This window comes from Nelumbo nucifera, chromosome 4 (assembly GCF_055504915.1).
Source record: "Nelumbo nucifera cultivar China Antique chromosome 4, China Antique-T2T, whole genome shotgun sequence".
Lineage (NCBI taxonomy): Eukaryota > Viridiplantae > Streptophyta > Magnoliopsida > Proteales > Nelumbonaceae > Nelumbo > Nelumbo nucifera.
The window spans coordinates 78,304,459-78,325,056 of record NC_142652.1 but is presented as its reverse complement, the minus strand read 5'-3'; the positions used below and the strand labels follow the sequence as shown (position 1 = coordinate 78,325,056).

The 20,598-nt window shown below is 42.3% G+C and overlaps 1 protein-coding gene across 3 annotated transcripts in view; it reads left to right on the top strand.

The window, feature by feature from the left end:
* Nucleotides 1-1,037: 1,037 nt before the first annotated feature.
* The window catches only part of LOC104605104 (calmodulin-binding transcription activator 5-like), an 84,711-nt gene continuing 65,150 nt past the window's right edge, over nt 1,038-20,598 (top strand). For 2 of the 3 annotated variants that reach the window (XM_088903205.1, XM_010269720.3), the window contains exons 1-5: nt 1,038-1,244; nt 1,388-1,486; nt 1,568-1,649; nt 2,660-2,785; nt 4,051-4,166. In XM_088903205.1, coding sequence (XP_088759331.1) covers nt 1,418-1,486; nt 1,568-1,649; nt 2,660-2,785; nt 4,051-4,166 — 393 coding nt within the window. In that variant the 5' untranslated portion in view covers nt 1,038-1,244; nt 1,388-1,417. The remainder of the gene's footprint in view (nt 1,245-1,387; nt 1,487-1,567; nt 1,650-2,659; nt 2,786-4,050; nt 4,167-20,598) is intronic. The other variant, XM_010269721.3, reaches the window with a different exon arrangement.

Sequence of the window (20,598 nt, the reverse complement as noted above, 5' to 3'; positions counted from 1 at the left end):
GATTTGCAATTTTTCCTTTCTTTTATATTGACATTGTTTGAGATTTACTATTCACATTATAAGTTTAAAAACATTTAGTTAGCTTTTATTTGAGTTAGAAAAATTAAGATTTAGGGGAGTGCTCAACAAAGTGAATATTTTGTTTTTTAAAACAAAAATAATTGCCATGTCAGCAAAAAACAATACATTTTTCTGATATTTTCATTATAAAAAGCAAAATTATTTGCATCGTTAAAACCCCTACCCTAACCCTTTGAATTAAAATTCATGTAACCAATCCTATATAGTTGAGAGAGAACACTTGCTCAAATAAGTTCCATAGTGTTCATGTGTGATATAAATTACCTAGGTAATATAAATTATCTAGGTAGAGAGATGAGAGAGAGATATTGCCCCACTAAATACCAACAAACAGACAAGGCCTTAAAGGATCATAATGACAATAGTGAAAATATGAAACTTTATTTTGAAAGGTATTTGTAAGGACTGAATGTTTATTTATACTATTATTTACTTTAATCTATACTTGCATTTGGTGTTGGTTGTAAAAATTAAAATGATTTTATAATGTCAACTTATATTTTTATCCTTTAATTGTATTTCCTCGTCACAAGATTGGTTCATAGCACTTGATAACTTGGACTGGCCATGTCATAACTTCCACGTGGCAAATGAATGTGAATATTTGGAAAACACGTTAATAAGTTCACATAACCTGTAGGCTGTAACTATCAGCTCAAGATACATAAATGAAAGGCCCCACTTACCGGTTTGGATGAACTATTAAGAGATGGCGATGGCCGTGGGCCCAACCCAAATTTAGGTATTAATTATAAATGCAACATGCTCTATCAACGGTCGAGTTCAAGTTTGTTTTTTGTTAAGCTCCAGCGGCACGGTAAATGATCATTTTATCCCTGTTATAGTGTTATTGCATAAAGGCAAATCTTAATCTTCGAACATTTTCAGAGGTCAAAGTCGTCAGAAAGATATTTCACCAAACGTTCCCGTTCTTTTTTGTTTAGTTTAGACATTCTATTAGAGCTATCCGACGTCCGATCTGAACTGTGAAGACGGCGAAGACCTGTCTGCAGAAAAAAGAAAAAAGAAACTGAAAAGAAATTCCCGGTCGAATTCAAGCCTAAACACAGAGAGAGAGAGAGAGAGAGAGAGAGTTTCTTGGTTTCGTCTTTGACCGGGTACGCCTCTTTGGTCTAACCTTTTGATGGACCTTCATGTCGTAGGTACGAAACTATCTTTGGAGTTCTGCTTCGTACATGCTTATTCACTGGTTTCTTCTAAGTTTTCAAGCTTCTTGGAATTGTTTCTTTTGAATTGAAGCTACAACGAATTGTGTGTATTACGAGTATTGCTGATTACTCTGCAGATGATAAACATAGTTCCATGAAGGACATCAATGATGAAGACTTCAGATGATATTAGGACTCTTTTGTTACCGGAATCAGAGATGTATTCTTATCAATCGGTTGTAACCTGTATACCTACATATAAATACAAAGTTCTGTAGAGTTCTGTTTGAGAGCTCTGATAGTTAGGTTTCTTAAAGGTTGAAGAGGCATCCGCGATGGACGGCAGTGCCTGCGGCCGACTTTCAGGGTCAGAAATTCATGGGTTTCATACAATGGAAGGTAAAAATCTCAGGTTTCTCTTCTTTGGATCTATCTTTCTCTTTTTGTCTCTATTTCTTTCTGTTTGGACTTGATTAATTTGGGATGAGTTTCTTGTTTATTTCTGTGGTGTTTCTTGGATTGCTTTTTTTTTTTTTTTTCCATGGGAAAGCAGTAATCGAGTTTGTATTTTGGTCTTATTTTCCTTTAACCTATCGGGTTTAGCTTGGATTCATGCATTATAGAGATGAGAGTAGCACTGATGGGTTCAGACTGTATTATGTTAATGCTCCTTTTTGATAGTTTCGTCCATAAAGTATATTTCAATTTGAATTGGTTGTTCCCAAATGTGTGTTATATTTTGCTCTTTATGATTGATCTATGTTTAGTGCCATTGGCTGTTCACTGACGTAAAGTTTTTTTTCTTCAATACCGGATTTTATTTGGTTTCTCCCTTCAATAGATCCTCAACGAAGTATAGCATCTCTGTCAGAGAATAAAAACCTATTCAGGAACCTCACCTAAGAGCTTAAGCTTTTAAGTTGAATGGTTCTTTGAGATGGTATGAGAGGCTGTTTGACCATATAGTCTAGTGTTCAATCCTTGCCATCCCCATTATAATTAATTAAATTTCAGCACAAGGTACGGGTGGGCCTGTGGCTGTGCTTCTCCATGCTTCAAGCCCAGGGGGTGTAGAATAAAAACCTGTTCAGGAATCTCACCTAACAGCTTAAGCTTTTAAGTTAAACGTTTATTTGAGAACCTCTAGTCCACCTCCACCACTTGAGTTGTTTGTGAATTCATGTGAGTTGCTTTATCTTTTTTTTTTTTTTTTTAATTTCCTTGAAGAAGCACTTTGTTTGGTTCTTCTTGTCATCTCAAGTCTAATTTCTTTTCTTCATCCTTTTATAAATCATTGCTTGGTAATGCATCTTCAATATAGATCTAACTTTGATAAGCAGGTATTATCTTGGATTCATGTAATCTCAAATCGTGATGTTTAATAATTCTTTGCTTCCCTGACTATGCAGATTTGGATGTCCCAACTATAATGGAGGAAGCCGGGACGAGATGGTTGCGTCCAAATGAAATTCATGCCATACTCTGTAACTACATGTATTTCCCTGTCAGTGTCAAGCCAGTCAACTTGCCCCAGAGTAATATAGCCTTCTTAAATATTTTTCTTTATCCTGAAATCTGTATTTTTGTGTAAAGAACTTTGATATTCATAAAAAAAAAGAACTTCAATAATGTTTTTGATTATATAATAATGTAAAGGTTATGCTTATACCATGAATCCTTTACATTTTAATACAATACTTTACTATTTCTAAAAGAAAATCCTTGTACAACCCTTCTCTTTTGCTTTTTTTTCTTATGATATTTTGATTGAGTGTGGAATCTCCATTTGTTATCCTACCAGATAACTGGTCTCCAATACTACCTGTGTAGACTAAGCGATCCATAACATACTTGAAAAAATCTGTGACACAATTTTAACTACCTTTTTGCATTTATACTGAAATTGGTGTAAAATGAACTTAAAGTGTCTTATTGTGTGGGAATAATTAAAGCTTTCATCTCTAATAAAGGAGAAGAAGATAGAAATTGGTATTTCCTTCATGATTCAGTACAATTTGGTTAGAAGAAAAAGAAGCCACCTCTTTTTGTCATGGTCAAACCAAGAAAAGAAGCCACCCCTCTCTCTCTCCCTTCCCCCACCCACAAACTGCACACATGAAAACCCAACTCATTAAAACAGAACTTCACATAATGAACCACAAGCACTTCAATAATCGTACTCTATTAACAAACTCATAAATCCTATACCATAGAAATTTTGGCATCAGATGTTTAAGTAACCTAACCGACAGATTGATGAAATTATAGCTAACTTTGAGGTGTAAAATCTATGTGGTCATGGAATCTGCATGCCCTCTCACAAGGATGATTCTTCCTCACGTACTGATCTTACAACATATTGCTTCTTTCGACCTCAACTCAGTTCAACAAAGCCTTATGCCCTTATCTCAACTGTTCTATGTAAGTTCTGTCATGCTATTCCTTTTTAGTGTGTCAGCCTGGAATATTCATTCTCAATCTCCTTCTTCATTCCACTCACAAGTAAACATGATGAAATCAGTGCTAATGATCAGAGGATTGAGAACAAAAATCTAAAGGTTTTCTTTTGAATGCAATGTTCTGTGAAGTTGCTGTTTCTTTTATGTGTCAGGAAATAACTGCTGTGTATGTGCTTTTGGTAATGGAAATGATCTTGTGATTCTTGTTCCTTGCTTTTTAAGGTGGATTAAAATGACATTTTGAGGTCTGGAAATTATGCAGTTTATTACTGCTTTTCAACAAAAGCATTTTTTTATAATGCTTTTATTGTTCTGACTTTTGCTTTTGGAATTTCACCCAGGTGGCACAATTGTCTTGTTTGACCGAAAAATGTTGAGGAACTTTCGGAAAGATGGGCACAACTGGAAGAAGAAAAAGGATGGGAAGACTGTTAAAGAAGCACATGAACACTTAAAAGTGAGATGCTTCCCTTTGGTCAACATGTTAATTTGTGTTATTCCATACACCTTGTGAAGTTTTAAATTTTGTTAGTCAAATGAACTAATGCTACTGCAGACTATGCACTTCAGACTTTCATTTTAGAATACAATTCGGATGGGAGTAAGTGTTGTTTATCTCTAAATTTATGTCAAGCATGTAAAGCTACCCAATGCCTAGTTCACAACAGTTGAAAACAGTTCACTTGATGTATGGAACTGTTTGAGATTAAATGCAAAACAGAAACTAAACAAACAAGAGAGGAAGAGAAGAGAGAGAGCTGGCGGCAATGAGTGTTAGAGAGTGAGAGTTTCGAACTTAACCTCACTCTAACACTCTAAACATTTTATTAAGGTGTTAATCTTTGATAAATTACAGAGAGGCCCTTGAGTGGGCAGAAAAATACAAAAAACAGAACATTACAGAGTATGGGCCCAGAATAAGGCCCATAACAAAGAGAAACATAACATAACATGAAATGACAGTCTATGGACCATTCGGCCCATCTCCTCTACACTCCCTGTTAATCATGCCCAGCTTGCCAGTGTCATGTTGAAACCTTGCCTTGGAAATGCCCTTGGTGAGAAAATCTGCCAATTGTCCTTCAGAAGTAATGAATGGAAGACACACTTCACCGGAGGAGACTCTTTCTCGAATAAAGTGTCGATCAACCTCAATATGTTTGATTCGACCATGTTGTACCGGGTTGTGAGCAATGTTGATGGCACCTGATTATCACAGTACAACATCATGGGTTTGTCATGATCAATCCCAAGTTCTTCCATTAAGGACCTTAGCCACAACAATTCTGAGACTTCATGTGACATGGCTCTATACTCTGCTTCTGTGGAGGATCGGGCCACAACAGATTGTTTCTTACTCCTCCAAGAGACAACATTACCAGCCACCAGATTGCAATACCCTGAAGTAGATCTTCTATCATCAATATTTTCAGCCCAATCAGCATTAGTATAGGCTTCAAGTTTTAGGTGACCATGCTTGGTAAATAGAATTCCTTTTCCTGGAGAACCTTTCAGATAGCACAAAATCCGTTATGCTGCTGCCATATGAGTATCTCTAGGAGCATGCATGAACTAGCTAATGCAACTGACAACATACACAATATCTGGCCTAGTCATGCACAGATACAGAAGCTTCCCAAGAAGTCTCTGAAAGACCCCTTTGTCTTCCAACAAAGTTCCATCCGAAGCTGAAAGTTTGTGACTCATATCAATGGGAGTTGCAGCTGGTCTTGCACCCAGTTTTCCAATTTCAGACAACAAATCAAGGACATATTTCCTTTGGGAAATAAAAATCCCATCCTTGGATCTGGCAACTTCTATGCCAAGGAAGTATCTCAACTCCCCCAGATCCTTAATCTCAAATTCTGTACGGAGGAAAGACTTAAGAGCCAGAATGCCTGAGGCATCATCACCAGTCACTATAATGTCATCAACATACACAATGAGATACACTGCTAGAGATCCACTTTTCTTTACAAACAGAGTATGATCTGACTGTGTTTGAACATAGCCGAATTTAACAAGTGCAGCTCTAAATCTCTCAAACCAGGCTCTAGGAGATTGTTTAAGACCATAAAGTGATTTCTTCAATTTCATACCTTTCCTTGCATATCTTTCCCATACATTCCTGGAGAAAGACACATGTAGACCTCCTCATGTAAGTCACCATTTAGAAATGCATTTTTTACATCAAATTGATAGAGAGGCCAATCAAAGTGAACTGCTAGAGATAAAAGAACCCTCCCAGATGTCATCTTGGCAATAGGGGGAAAAGTCTCCAGGTAGTCAATCCCATATGTCTGTGTGTAGCCTTTTGCAACAAGTCTGGCCTTGTACCTCTCAATAGTTCCATCAGCCCTGTATTTAATGGTAAAGACCCACTTGTACCCAACTGGATTCTTCCCTTCAGGCAAATCTACCACCTCCCAAGTACCATTTGCATGTAGAGCATCAATTTCAGTCTTCATGGCATCTCTCCATTCTGGAATCCCAAGAGCTTCTGAGACAGACCTAGGAATGGGGTTAGAAGCAACAGTAGAGAGGTAGGCAAAGTATGAAGGAGAAAGCAGGTCATAAGAAAGGTGTTTGGAAATGCAATGTGTAGTCACTTCTGCTTCCCTTTCCTAATAGCAATGGGGACATCAAGGTCTGGGAAGGATGATTCCAAAAGAGCTGAAGCTTTCCTAAAGCAGGTCATCTGTGATTGGGAATGTATGAGCCTCATCTGTTGTAAGGGAAACTACTTGCTCGATCTCTGCCTTTGATACACTTTGGGATTGTTAGAATTCAGGTCTGCCTTAGAGTTCGGCCTGATTGAGTTCAGTTATGTAGAAGAAGAAAAAGTGATACAGAAAGAGAGAAAGAGAGAAAGAGAGAAGAGAGAATTCTGGTTCGAACTGAAAGAGTCAACTTGACTTCTCCCAGTCGGCCAATAAGTATTTATACTATTATTAAAACATAACTGAAAAGACCTATGTGCCCTTACTTAAGTTAAGAGCACATGTTCCAACACAACATTACAGATCAACAACATCAATCAAGGTATAAAGACAAAAATACCCCTACGCTAACACTCATCATATACTCCCAGCTTGTTACATATGTAGTCCACTCTTCCCCGACTCAAGCCTTTTGTAAATAAGTCAGCCCATTGATTTCCTGTATTAACACGTGTAGTGTCTAGCTCTCCATTCAGCACCTTCTCCCTCACAAAGTGACAGTCAACCTCAATGTGCTTGCTTCTTTCATGAAACACTGGATTAGAGGAGATATGAACTGCAGCCTGATTATCACAAGCTTCATTGGAGTGTTAATGTTGTACCCTACTTCCTGTAGAAGGTTCCTTAGCCATACTAATTCACAAGCGGTATGCGCCATAGCCCTATATTCTGCTTCTGCACTGCTTCTTGCCACAACCGTCCGCTTCTTACTTTTCGACGTCACCAGGTTACCTCCCAGAAACGTGCAATAGCTTGTAGTAGACCGCCTATCAGACATAGAACCGGCCCAATCAGCATCAGAATACCCTTCTATTTCAAGTTTTCCCCCACTCTTGTATATCAGACCTCGACCCGGGGCCCCTTTTAGATGCTTCACAATTCTCAGAACCGCATTCCAATGAGGAATCAGAGGTTTTTGCATGAACTGGCTTACCACACTAACTGCAAATGAGATGTCTGGTCTGGTAATGGTTAGGTAGTTCAGTTTGCCCACAAGCCGTCGGTTTCTGCCAGGGTCTTCAAACACTTCACCCATATCACTGCTTAGCTTGGCATTTGTGTCCATGGGTGTTTCAGCTGGTTTGGCACCCAACAAGCCTGTTTCTTCCAGCAAATCAAGCACATACTTCCTCTGGCACAGGTTAATCCCATACTTGGATCTCGTTACCTCTATCCCCAAGAAGTATTTCAGTTTACCCAGATCCTTTGTCTGAAAGTGATTCTGCAGATAAGTCTTCAGCCTGTCAATACCAATGTTATCATTCCCAGTAATAACAATATCATCTACATACACCACCAACAATATTTTTCCTCCCGGAGAGTCATGACTAAATACAGAATGGTCAGCTTTGCACTGTTTCATGCCAAACTTCTTTACCACCTCACTGAACCTACCAAACCATGCTCGAGGAGACTGTTTAAGCCCATATATAGCCTTCCTTAGTCTGCACACCTTACTATCCTCCCCCTAAGCAACAAACCCTGGAGGTTGCTCCATGTAGACCTTCTCGAGTAAGTCACCATGCAAAAAGGCATTCTTGATATCAAGCTGATATAGTGGCCACTCATACATGGCTGCAAGAGAGATCACAACACGAACATACCCTATCTTAGCAACCGGTGAGGTGGTCTCTATGTAGTCAATGCCATAGGTTTGGGAGTACCCTTTTGCAACTAATCGCGCTTTCAGGCATTCAACACTACCATCAGGCAGATACTTAACCGTATAAACCCACTTACAACCAACAGCTTGCTTCCCAGGAGGAAGAGCAGTGAGGTCCCAAGTATGATTATGATGAAGGGCTGAGAGTTCTTCTTCCATGGCACGGCACCACCCTGGAGAGGCAAGGGCTTCCTGGACATCTTTAGGAACAATAACTGATGATAACAAGGTAACAAACTGGCGATGGGAAGCGGAAAGGTGAGTAAGAGAAACATAATTAGAAATGGGATGAAGGGTGCAAGTACGTTTACATTTCCGCAAAGCAATGGGTAGATCAATCTCAGATGCTAAGTGGGGGTCTGGTGCCGGATCCGTCGACGGAGATGTAGCCGGAGGAGTAGGTAGTGCACGTGGGCGATGTGTATACACATGACGGATAGGTGGGCGTTCAACAGGTGGTGGCACCGGAGGCAAGGATTTGGTCACGACTGGAACAAAGGGAGGAGGATTGACAACGGGAAGTGGAAGAGGAGGAGGTGATGAGGAGGAATAAGCATCACCAGACCCCAAAAAGAACGGAGTAGACTCAAAGAAACTGACATCAGCACACACAAAGGACCGTCGAGAACCATGATGGTAACATCTATACCCTTTCTGGGTCCGAGAATAGCCAAGGAAGATGCACTTGAGAGAACGGGCATCAAACTTGTCGTTCCCGGGACCCAGATTATGGACAAAACAGACACACCCAAAAACTCTCGGCGTAGGAGGAAACAGAGACAAAGTGGGAAACAAGACCTGAAACGGAGACTGACCATCAAGGATGAACGTGGGCATCCGATTAATCAGAAAACAAGAGGTAAGCACTACATCACTCCAAAAAGGTTTGGGAACATGCATGTGATGCATTAGGGATCTTGCTGTTTCAAGGAGATGGCGATTCTTTCTCTCAGCCACCCTGTTTTGTTGTGGGGTGTAGGTACACGAGGTCTGATGTATAATGCCGTGTTGGTCCAGGTATTCCTGAAATGATGAGGATAAATATTCGCGGCCATTATCAGAACGGAAAACTTTGATGTGGGTACCAAATTGGTTACGAATCTCGGCATAAAATTTCTGAAAAATGGTAAACAATTCACTTCTTTCTTTCATTAGATAGAGCCACATCATCTTTGAAAAATCATCTTCAAAAATGACAAAATATCTGTATCCATTATATGACATCACTTTATAAGGACCCCAAACATCTGAATGAATTAAAGAAAAAGGACTCGACACACGGTTATCAACCCTAGAACTAAAGGGAACACGATGGTGTTTCCCAAACTGACACGACTCAATCCAAAACAGAAAGCTGACTCAAAGATGGGACCAAAGACTTCAAGACTTGTAGCGACGGATGACCAAATCGGAAGTGCCACTGGAGAGGAGAAAGGGATGACTGGAGAGATGTTGAAGTTCTACCACCAACACCGTCAAGATAATACAGTCCACCTGCTTCATGCCCTCCACCAATCTTCATCCCCATCTTGAGATCCTGAAAAACACACATAGAGAAGGAAAAAAGGTAATGGAGCAGTTAAGTGATTTGGTCAGCTTACTAACATACATAAGATTAAAAGGCAATTTAAGAACATACAAAACTGAGGAGAGGGATACAGGGTCTAGGTCAACATTACCAACACCACAAATTGAGGATGTGGAACCATTAGCAAGGGTGACAGCTTGTGATGTTGAGCAATGAGATAAGGAAGAAAACACACTTGAAGTTCCAGTCATTTGATCGAAGGCTCCAGAGTCAATGATCTAGGGATTGGGTGTGGATTTCAGACAAGCCATACCTGAGTGAGCGAAAGTCGCCGTGTTCTGCTGTGATTGGATAAACCTCTCATATTCATCATGGGGAACACTCACCATCTCCTTCACGGGACCATCTGTGGATGTAGGAGTTATCTGATCAGATGAATGATTCTCCTGTCTAAAGCTGGAATTTGAGTCACTGGTCGCGACATGATTGGCCCAGGTTGAGGGTGGACCAAGTAGATCATAACAATAGTTAATGGTATGTCCATCCATACCACAATGAGTGCACTTCCTCGGGCCTGAGCCATGTCCTCTACCACGGGCTCCCCCTGAATCTCTGCTCCCAGTACGACCACCACCACGATTATAAGTAGACCCACCATTGCCACTTCGGCCATATGCAGAACCACTACCAACACCACGGCCTCTCGATGCAGCAAAGGCAGATCTATTTGAGATATTAGAGTTCTCTGTAGATCCGATAGAAATCCTCCGAAGTCTAGCAAATACCTCTTCTAGGGACGGAAGTGCTGATCCCCCTAATATCTGAGCCCGTACTGGTTCATATTCATATTCAAGCTGCTCTCTCTGTTGTTGCTGAATCTTGACATCAGAAGTGAGAGGATGATAGACATTCAACTCATTACGTATGTTCCTCATGTTGGCATAGTACTCTTCAAGACTCTGATTGCCCTGTTGCAGATTAAAGTACTCTTGATAAAGCTGATAAACTCTGGTTGTATTGTCTTGCCCCGAATACAATTTCTTCGCATGGTCCCACACATCTTTGGCAGTATCAAGGTACATGAAGTTCACACTAATCCTGGGTTCCATACTGTTCCACAACCATGTGATGATCTGAGCATCCTCTTGCTCCCAGTCTTCATACTCGTGAGAGTCTGAGGAGGGTTTCTCCTCTCTGATGTGTTTTACCTTCTTCTTTGCCTTCAGAAAGATTTCAACGGATTTAGCCCAAGGCACATAATTCTCTCCATTTAACTTAATGGAGGTCATCTGAACATTCAGGTAGTCTGTAGGCACCATCACACTAGGTTTATAATCATTATTGTCTCCCATTATGTTATCACCAATTCTGCACACTTGCTGAATTTTATTATCACTGAGATCTGCACACTCCACACCACTAGGTCACACCTGTCACACTGATTGCAGCACTAATTGTTCCTGGAATGTGTGCTCTTTACACCACAAACCCTACTCCTACAACTACCTGAAATCTCACCACTATATGATCATACATCTTCCTTCAAAATGCACAAAGAAACCAGCATAAACCCTAGCCCTTACTGGCCGAAACCCTAGCAAATGGTCTGAAACACACCTCCTATTTAATCCATAACAGATATCATGCACTGAAATCTCTTACCTTATCATTGAAGTAACACCCATGCGAGCAGGAGAGCAGTCCACACACAACAGCCGCTTCACACACAACAGCTACACACAGTTCGGCCCTCTATTCTTCCTCTACTAGGAGAGGGCGATCTCAGAAATCACAGCAATCGACCACATACGACCTGACTGTAGGCATAGAGACCCCCAAGGGAAGAGGGCGATCACTCCTTTTCAGCCCTTAACCTTATCTCTAATCGAACACAGAAAAAAAAAAAGAAAACCCTAGATAGGGTGCGCAGAGAATGAACCCTAGGCAAGCAGAAATCTAGGCAGATTTAACCTAGCTCTGATACCATGTTAGAATTCAGGTCTGCCTTAGAGTTCAGCCTGACTGAGTTTAGTTATGTAGAAGAAGAAAAAGTGATACAGAAAGAGAGAAAGAGAGAAAAAGAGAAGAGAGAATTCTGGTTCGAACTGAAAGAGTCAACTTGACTTTTCCCAGTCGGCCAATAAGTATTTATACTATTATTAAAACATAACTGAAAAGACCTATGTGCCCTTACTTAAGTTAAGAGCACATGTTTCAACACAACATTACAGATCAACAACATCAATCAAGGTATAAAGATAGAAATACCCCTACGCTAACAGGGATTATGGGTAGGACGAGGAGGTAAAGAAATAGGGGCACTAGGACAAGAGGTATGAAGTGATTGATCCTCCTTTGATTCATTTGGTGAGGATACAGGTTTGTCAAGAGGCTCAACTGGGACAGGAAGAGGAAGAGCAAAAACTTGTGACAGACTCTCCCCCTGTGGACAATGTCCTTCCTGAGAGGAACCATAAAAAGGAGAAAGTTCATCAAAGGTAACATCCATAGAAACATGTCGGGTGCCAGTCTTTGGATCAAAACAATAATAACCCTTTTGTGTGGGGGAGTAACCAAGGAAGATACATTTGTGGGCTTTCGGTTCAAACTTATGTCTCTGCACACTTGGAATGTGAACATAGCAGGTACAACCAAACACACGAAGAGGAATTGGGAAGAGATCCTTGTCTGGATGAAGAAGACAGAAGGGGGATTTAAACCCTAAAACCCTGGATGACATACATGTTTATGAGATAGGTAGCAGTAAGTACAACATCACCCCAAAATCTTGTGGGAACATGTGAGGCAAACAAAAGGCTCCTTGCAACTTCAACAATATGCCTATTTTTCCTCTCAGCAACTCCATTTTGTTCAGGGGTTCTAACACAGGAGCTTTGATGGATAACCCCCATGTCAGAGAGATACAAGGATAAACTCTTCTCAAAATACTCTTTTGCATTGTCAAATCTGAAAACCTTAATTTTGGTATCAAATTGAGTTAAAACAAGCTCATGAAATTGCCTCACAAGTCTTGGGACTTTATCCCGGGATTTCATTAAGTATATCCATGTGAATCTAGAAAAGTCATCAATAAACAGGATAAAATATCTGTAACCCCCCATAGAGGATAAGTGGTAAGGCCCCCACACATCAGAGTGCATAATATGAAAAGGAAAAGAGGATCTTTTATTGCTCACATGATAATTTTTTCTACAATGCTTTGACAACTGACAGGACTCACAATTGAGACTGGACACACTGACTCCCATAAACAGTTTGGGAAACAAATGACTCAAAGCAGAAAAAGGTAAATGACCCAACCGACAATGACTTAACATAATTTGACTGACAGACTCTGGAAAAGTAGAACCAAAAGCAACATTCTTGGGATGATCAAAGCATTGGCCAGGGGTGTTGAGCAAGTATATTCCATTCGCTTCATGGCCACTCCCAATCACCTTCTGAGACTTCAGGTCCTGAAACACACAGTGAGAAGGGAAAAAGGTTACACAACAATTCAATGACTTGGTCAAACTACTTACAGATAATAAGTTGGTATTTAATTTAGGTACATGAAGAATGGAAGATAAGAGTAAGGAGTCTGTAGCCTTGACAGTTCCCTTGACAGTTCCCTTGCCAGAAATAGGGGCAAGAGAACCATCAGCTAAGGTGATTTTGTCACGACCAGGAAGTAAATCATATGAAACAAACAAAGTGGAAAGGTTGGTCATGTGATCAGAAGCACCTGAGTCTATGATCCATGGGGTTTTGAGATTACCTGAGGTGGATGCATGGTTAGCAGAAGCCCTTATACTTGAGTGAGCAAATGCGGTGGTGGTTGGTCTTTCAGAAGGGTTGGATGATGAAGTTACACCTTCAAGCTGGCTGATCATCTTTCCAAACTTTTCATATTCAGCTTTCATGGCTGCCAATTGTGCACTGGTAGATTCAACCTCTGTATCTGTGCTTGTGGCTGCATGTGCACTTCCTGTCTTTCTACTATCATTCTTTTTCTGGAATCTGATAGGAACAAGATTGGGATGCAATTTCCAGCACTTGTCCTTTGTGTGTTTCGGCTTCTTATAATATTCACACACCACCTCCTTCTTTCCTGTGCCACTGTGAGCTCCTGTAACCCCTTTGTGTTTAATTCCCATATTTGCAAAATGATCATTGATACTGACTCTTTGAACCTGCACTTGCCTCCTACTTTCTTCACTGCTGACCAAAGCATATGCTTGTGACAATGAAGCATCTTCCTTGGACAAGATGTTTTGCTTTGTAATATCATATTCAGAGTTCAGCCCTGTCAAGAACTCAAAGACCCTATTCCTTTCAACCAATTTCCTGTATGTTTCAGCATCCTTGAGGGTATCCCATGTCACAGCCTCTATCAAATCAATCTCTTGCCATAGAGATTTTAGGGTTGAGAAGTATGTTGCAAGTGACTTCTCCCTCTGCCATAGATTCTTCACATCACTTCTCAGTTTGTAGGCTCTGGCAACATTCAACTTCTAGGAGTAAGTTTCTGCAACACTATCAAAGATTTCTTTAGCCGAGTTCATCCACAGATAATGTTGGCTAATCTGTGGCTGCATTGAGTTCACAAGCCACCCAATCACTGTGTAATTCTCCTGCACCCATTTCTCATAAGAGGGATCCTCCTCTGGGGGAGCTTTCTTGCTCCCAGAGATAAACCCCCACTTTCCTCTACTGCAAATATGAATTTTTACGGATTGTGACCAGGCCAAATAATTGGTTCCATCCAGTTTAACTATAGTTACAGCCAACAAGGAATCAGTTGTAGTTCCTGAATTATGTCCATATTCAACAATGCTCTTGTTCTCAATTTCTGAGAAGTCCATTATGTAATAGCTTCAATTAGGGTTTCGGCAAGCCTTCCAAAAGTGACCTGATTTCAAAGAACTCAGATTGGGTTGAAACAATAGCAAATACAGCAACACACAAACTCAGTTCAGATCTGACAGCCGTAAGAACCAAGTTCAGTGGCAGCACTTTCAAGGAAAAGAAACCCTGATTCAGCCTTCAAGGAACAATCAGCAGGCCTCCAAACAGTATGTATCCTTGGTTCCCAACAATAATTTCCCAAAGAGAACAAAAAATACAGTCCACAGTACCTAAGAGAACTTTTTACAAACACTATGTATGCAACAGTCAACACTTCACTGTTAACCCAACAGAAATCACTTCAAGAACACTCCGTCTAGGTCCAAGAAGTAGCTGAACTAAAGTAGAAGCTTGTACCACTTAGTTTAGATCAGTTTTGGAAGTCCAATAACAGCTGAACCACACTTCCAGAATAACCCAGAAATTTCTGAGTAGAATCAGTCCAGCAACAGTGGGCCGAATGGAGGTGTGCTTTGAATGCTTTAACAGTCCTCCCAAATAACAAAATAACTCAGCAAAGAACTGAGAAAACAACTTACAGTATCTCTGGTTTGAACTTCAAACCAGGCCGAACACTTTGCTCTCTGAGCTAGCTTCGAAATCCCCTTTTTCTGATTTCAAATCAGGCTAAAAACTTGCTCTCAGATTCTTCCTGGTCACCGAACCCTTCTCCAAGTGTATAGAAACTTGGGCACCCTCCAATGACCTCCAAGAACTAGGCGAATGACTGTAAACATTCAGCCCTAGAACCTCCTCATGCAGTTGGCTGAACTAGAACCACATGAGGGACACACCAAGCAATGACCCGCTCTGATACCAAGTTGAAAACAGTTCACTTGATGTATGGAACTGTTTGAGATTAAATGCAAAACAGAAACTAAACAAACAAGAGAGAGAGAAAAGAGAGAGCTGGCGGCAATGAGTGTTAGAGAGTGAGAGTTTCGAACTTAACCTCACTCTAACACTCTAAACATTTTATTAAGGTGTTAATCTTTGATAAATTACAGAGAGGCCCTTGAGTGGGCAGAAAAATACAAAAAATAGAACATTACAGAGTATGGGCCCAGAATAAGGCCCATAACAAAGAGAAACATAACATAACATGAAATGACAGTCTATGGGCCATTCGGCCCATCTCCTCTACAACAACATATATCTTTTTAGGATCGCGGTACTCCATTTGCTACAACCTTATCATAGCAGAATGAATTTTTACACCTTTTCGTAGGTCAATGACAAATAGATTCTCACATGTGAATGACTTTCTTGCAATGTAGAATAATCTCAAAAGGGGAAATGAATATCTACAACTCCAAACGAGAACGAACAAAGAACATTAATCATAGACCAATAAAAGAAGAGTGTTAATCATGTCATGAACTAAAATTGAAAGAATTAGCATGGATGTTTGTTAAGGGCCCGGGAATAGGATCTCGTCACGGGTTGGTCCACGGGAAAACCCTCTTATTTCCCCTTGTCCCTTCCTTTTCTTGAGGTACCTATCTTGGCGCTTTGATGGTGATTTGTTCAAGAGATCACCAACTCTCCTTACTCTCTTCTTGACTGAATATTCAATGCCTTTATTGAATAATAGCAGCTCCTTAAATAGGAGATTACAAGAGGTAAGAGTCCTGCTCTTAGGGAGACTCTATCTTGATAAGATAAGACTGATAAGATAAGATAAGCTAAGCCTCTCTTAATTCTAATCTAATAGGATAAGACAATCTATTCTATCTTGATAAGATAAGTCTCTCTTAATTCTAATTTAATAAGATAAGGCAATCTAATCTACTAAACTAATAAGAAAAGATAATAATCTGCCGAATTGATAAGAATACTGTTGCTGCCGAATTGGATAGGATGAGAACACCGGATCACTGTTGCTGCCGGCGGTGGTATTTCCTCCCGATAAACGCGTCCATATCATTACTCCCCTCCTGGACTAAGAGCTTGTCCTCAAGCTCGAACTCAGGATATGTGGCTTGGAACTCGGTCAAGGGGATCCAGGTGGCTTCGGTTGACGGTAGACTGTCCCATTCTACCAGAACTTCAAGAATACCTCGATTGATACGGGAGCGAACAAGAGTCCTAGGTTGGGGAATGAGTTTGCCCTCTTTCAAGGGTGGCAGGGAGGCAACTTGTTCCGGGGGAGCATCCGTAAATGGTTTTAGCAAGGAGATGTGAAAAGCATCATGAATCTGACTGCTCTCCGACAATTCCAGCTGGTATGCAATTGTGCCGATCCGCCGCAAAACCCTGAAGGGGCCATAGAATTTAGGGGCAGCCCTGTGGCGCAAGGAGCGTTGCTGGTAGGGCTGAAGCTTCAACCAAACAAACTGGCTCGGTTCGAACGACAATTCTTGATGGTGCTGGTCATAGGTATGCTTCATGCGGAGCTGGGCCTGCTGTAAGCGAAGGTATATGTCAGCTAGAAGGGCATCGCGCTCTTGTAAGGAACGATCAATCTCCTCCAAACGAGTAGAATGGGTTCATAGGATAACAAGCGGGGAGGGTCTCGGCCATAGACGACACGAAAAGGGGTCATGTCGAGGGAAGAATGATAGGCAGTGTTGTAACAGTACTTGACCCAAGGAAGCCAATCCACCCACCGTCGCGGTTGGTCACCCACAAAACAACGAAGATACATCTCGATCGTGCGGTTGACCACCTCCGTTTGACCATCGAACTGAGGATGATACGCGGAGGAAAAAGCTAAGGTGGTGCCATGGAGCCGAAACAGTTCCTTCCAGAAGGCACTAGTGAAAACCGGGTCTCTGTCGCTGACAATGGATTCCGGTAACCCATGTAAGCGGAAAACATGTGTAAAGAAGGCGTGGGCAACTGAAATGGCGTTGTACGAGTGCGATAGAGGAATGAAGTGGGCATATTTAGAGAAGTGATTCACCACCACGAACAGAACTGATTTGCCGCCTACCTTGGGTAGTCCCTCGATGAAGTCCATGGAGATGTCGGCCCAGATTTGTGTTGGGATCGAAAGGGGCTGAAGGAGGCCAGCCGGGTGCAGGTTTTCCCATTTATGCTGTTGGCATGTGGAGCAATTTTGGACAAAGTCCCGAATAGAAGCCTTCATACCTTGCCAATGGAAATCAGCCCGGACGCGATGCAGCGTTTCTGAATGCCTTCGTGGGTGGAGTTATGAATACCGGAGATGATGGAGGGAATCAAAGAGGAGTCTGGTGGGAGATGTACTTGACCCTTATACAGTACCAACCCGTCATGAAGGGACCAATTGGAGTCGGCGGCCCGAGACTGAATTTTTTGTACAAGGAGCGACCAGTCTGGTGATTGCGGTATTGCCTTCCTGATGTCGTCTAATAGAGTGATCCGGGGTTGGGAAATTCCGCACAGAAGCATAGTGTCCTCATCGCGTCTAGACAGAGCATCAGCGGCGCGATTCAAGGATCCCACCTTGTAATCCACCCGAAAATCGAAGCCAAGAAGTTTGCTAACCCAATGCTGCTGAGGAGGAGTGGTGAGTCGTTGCTCCAACAAGTACTTGAGGCTGTAGTGATCGGTTTTGACGACGAATGACCGCCCCCACAAGTACGGTCTCCAGTGTTGGACGGCTCTAGCTAGCCCGATTAGTTCGCGCTCATAGGCTGGTAGTTTTAAATGGCGGTCGGCCAGTTTGCGGCTGAAGAAGGCAATCGGGTGCCCTTGCTGCTGTAGTACGGCCCCGATACCCATTCCGGATGTATCACACTCGACTGTAAACTCGAGAGCGAAGTTCGGTAATTGCAGAACTGGGGTGGAGGACAGGACATCTCTTAAATTCGCAAAAGCTGTATCGGCTGCGTCGTCCCAACGGAAGGAATTTTTCTTTAGTAGGTTGGTTAACGGGGCAGCCGACAGACCATAATTCTGCACAAATTTGCGGTAGTAACCTGTTAAACCTAGGAACCCGCGTAAAGCCTTGGCGGATTGAGGCTTGGGCCATTCCTTGATAGCTTGAATTTTGGAACTATCTACCGTCACACCCTGCCCGTGGATGACGTGACCCAAATAAAGAACCTGTCGCTCCCCAAAGGAGCACTTGGATCGTTTAAGGGAAGAGTTTGTGTTGGCGCAGGAGCTCGAAAACGGTCCACAGATGGTGCATATGTTCTACCCATGATTTACTGTAAACTAAAATGTCGTCAAAGAACACCAAAACAAATTTGCGCAGATGGGACTGAAATACCTCATTCATCAGAGACTGGAATGTGGATGGGGCTTTTGTGAGACCGAACGACATGACTAAAAATTCAAAGTGGTCGTGGTGAGTTCGAAAGGTAGTTTTCTCAACGTCCCCGGGAGCCATTCAGACCTGGAAATACCTGGACCTGAGGTCTAGCTTGGAGAAGTACTAGGCACCATGCAGTTTGTCCAACAGCTCGTCCACAACGGGAATGGGAAACTTATCCTTGATAGCTTGAATTTTGGAACTGTCTACCGTCACACCCTGCCCGTGGATGACGTGACCCAAATAAAGAACCTGTCGCTCCCCAAAGGAGCACTTGGATCGTTTAAGGAAGAGTTTGTGTTGGCGCAGGAGCTTGAAAACGGTCCGCAGATGGTGCATATGTTCTACCCATGATTTACTGTAAACTAAAATGTCGTCAAAGAACACCAAAACAAATTTGCGCAGATGGGACTGAAATACCTCATTCATCAGAGATTGGAATGTGGATGGGGCGTTTGTGAGACCGAACGGCATGACTAAAAATTCAAAGTGGCCGTGGTGAGTTCGAAAGGCAGTTTTCTCAACGTCTCCGGGAGCCATTCGGACCTGGAAATACCTGGACCTGAGGTCTAGCTTGGAGAAGTACTGGGCACCATGCAGTTCGTCCAACAGCTCGTCCACAACGGGAATGGGAAACTTATCCTTGATCGTCCGGCTATTGAGCTCTCTGTAGTCGACACAGAACCTCCAAGTTCCATCCTGTTTTGCTACCAACAGGACTGGTGAAGAGAAGGGGGAGCGGCTATTACGTATGATCCCCTGTTTCAGCATTTCAGCACATTGCTTTTCTATTTCGTCCTTCTGTAGATGCGGGTAGCGGTAAGGCCGGACGGTGACTGGTTCTGAACCCGTCACCAGAGGGATTCGATGATCGCATGCTCGGGGAGGAGGGAGTCCCTTGGGTTCCTTGAACACATCTGAAAATTCGGCGAGGAGTCTTTCCATGGCTGCCGTATGCATCGTTTCTCCCTGGAGTGCAAGAACCTGTGGTTTTCTCGCTTTTACCCGGCTACCCTGCCAAGAGACTTGCTTTCCATTCAAGTGGAATGTCATTGTTAGGGCGCTGAAATCCCATAAAATTGGGCCTAGGGTGATCAACCATTTAACCCCAAGAACAATATCGAATCCATCCAAGGAAAGTACGAATAAATCAACAAAAAATAGTTCAGATTCGACCTGTATCTGGACGTCCTTACAGATTCCCGGACTGTGAACCCTCTCACCGTTTGCGACGGCTACCTGTAGTCGTGGCCTGAATTTCATTGGAAGTTTTAACTGAAGGGCAGCTTGCTCACTTATGAAGTTGTGTGTGCTTCCTGAATCAACGAGTATGGGCACCGGTCTTCCTGCTATTCGTGCCTGCAACTGCATGGTCTGAGTGGTTTTTATCCCGGTGATTGCGTGGAGAGAGATCTCCGGCTCGAACACTGAGGGTTCTTCTTCGTCCTCCTCTTGCTCATCCACTAGGAGGCAGAAAAGCCTCTTGCACCGATGTCATGCCGAGTAGAGATCGTCGTAGTTGAAACATTGGCCCTGCGCTTGGCGTTCTGCCATCTTGGCTCTAGTCAAACGCTTAATGGGGGGAGCCACTACGCTGCTCCCTACACTCACTGTCGATCTAGGAATGTAGCTCGTATGAGACTTCTATTCTCGGCTCATTGCAGAAGGAGTCGCTACAGATGATTTCGGGGGTACCCATGATGACGACGGTCGTCCCATATTGAAGGTCCTGCGACTGAGTTGCAGTTTGCGTTCAAACGCGCGGGCTAGGTTCATGGCCGTAACCAGGTTTGGGGGATTCTGCATTTCCACGTCCACCCTCAGGGG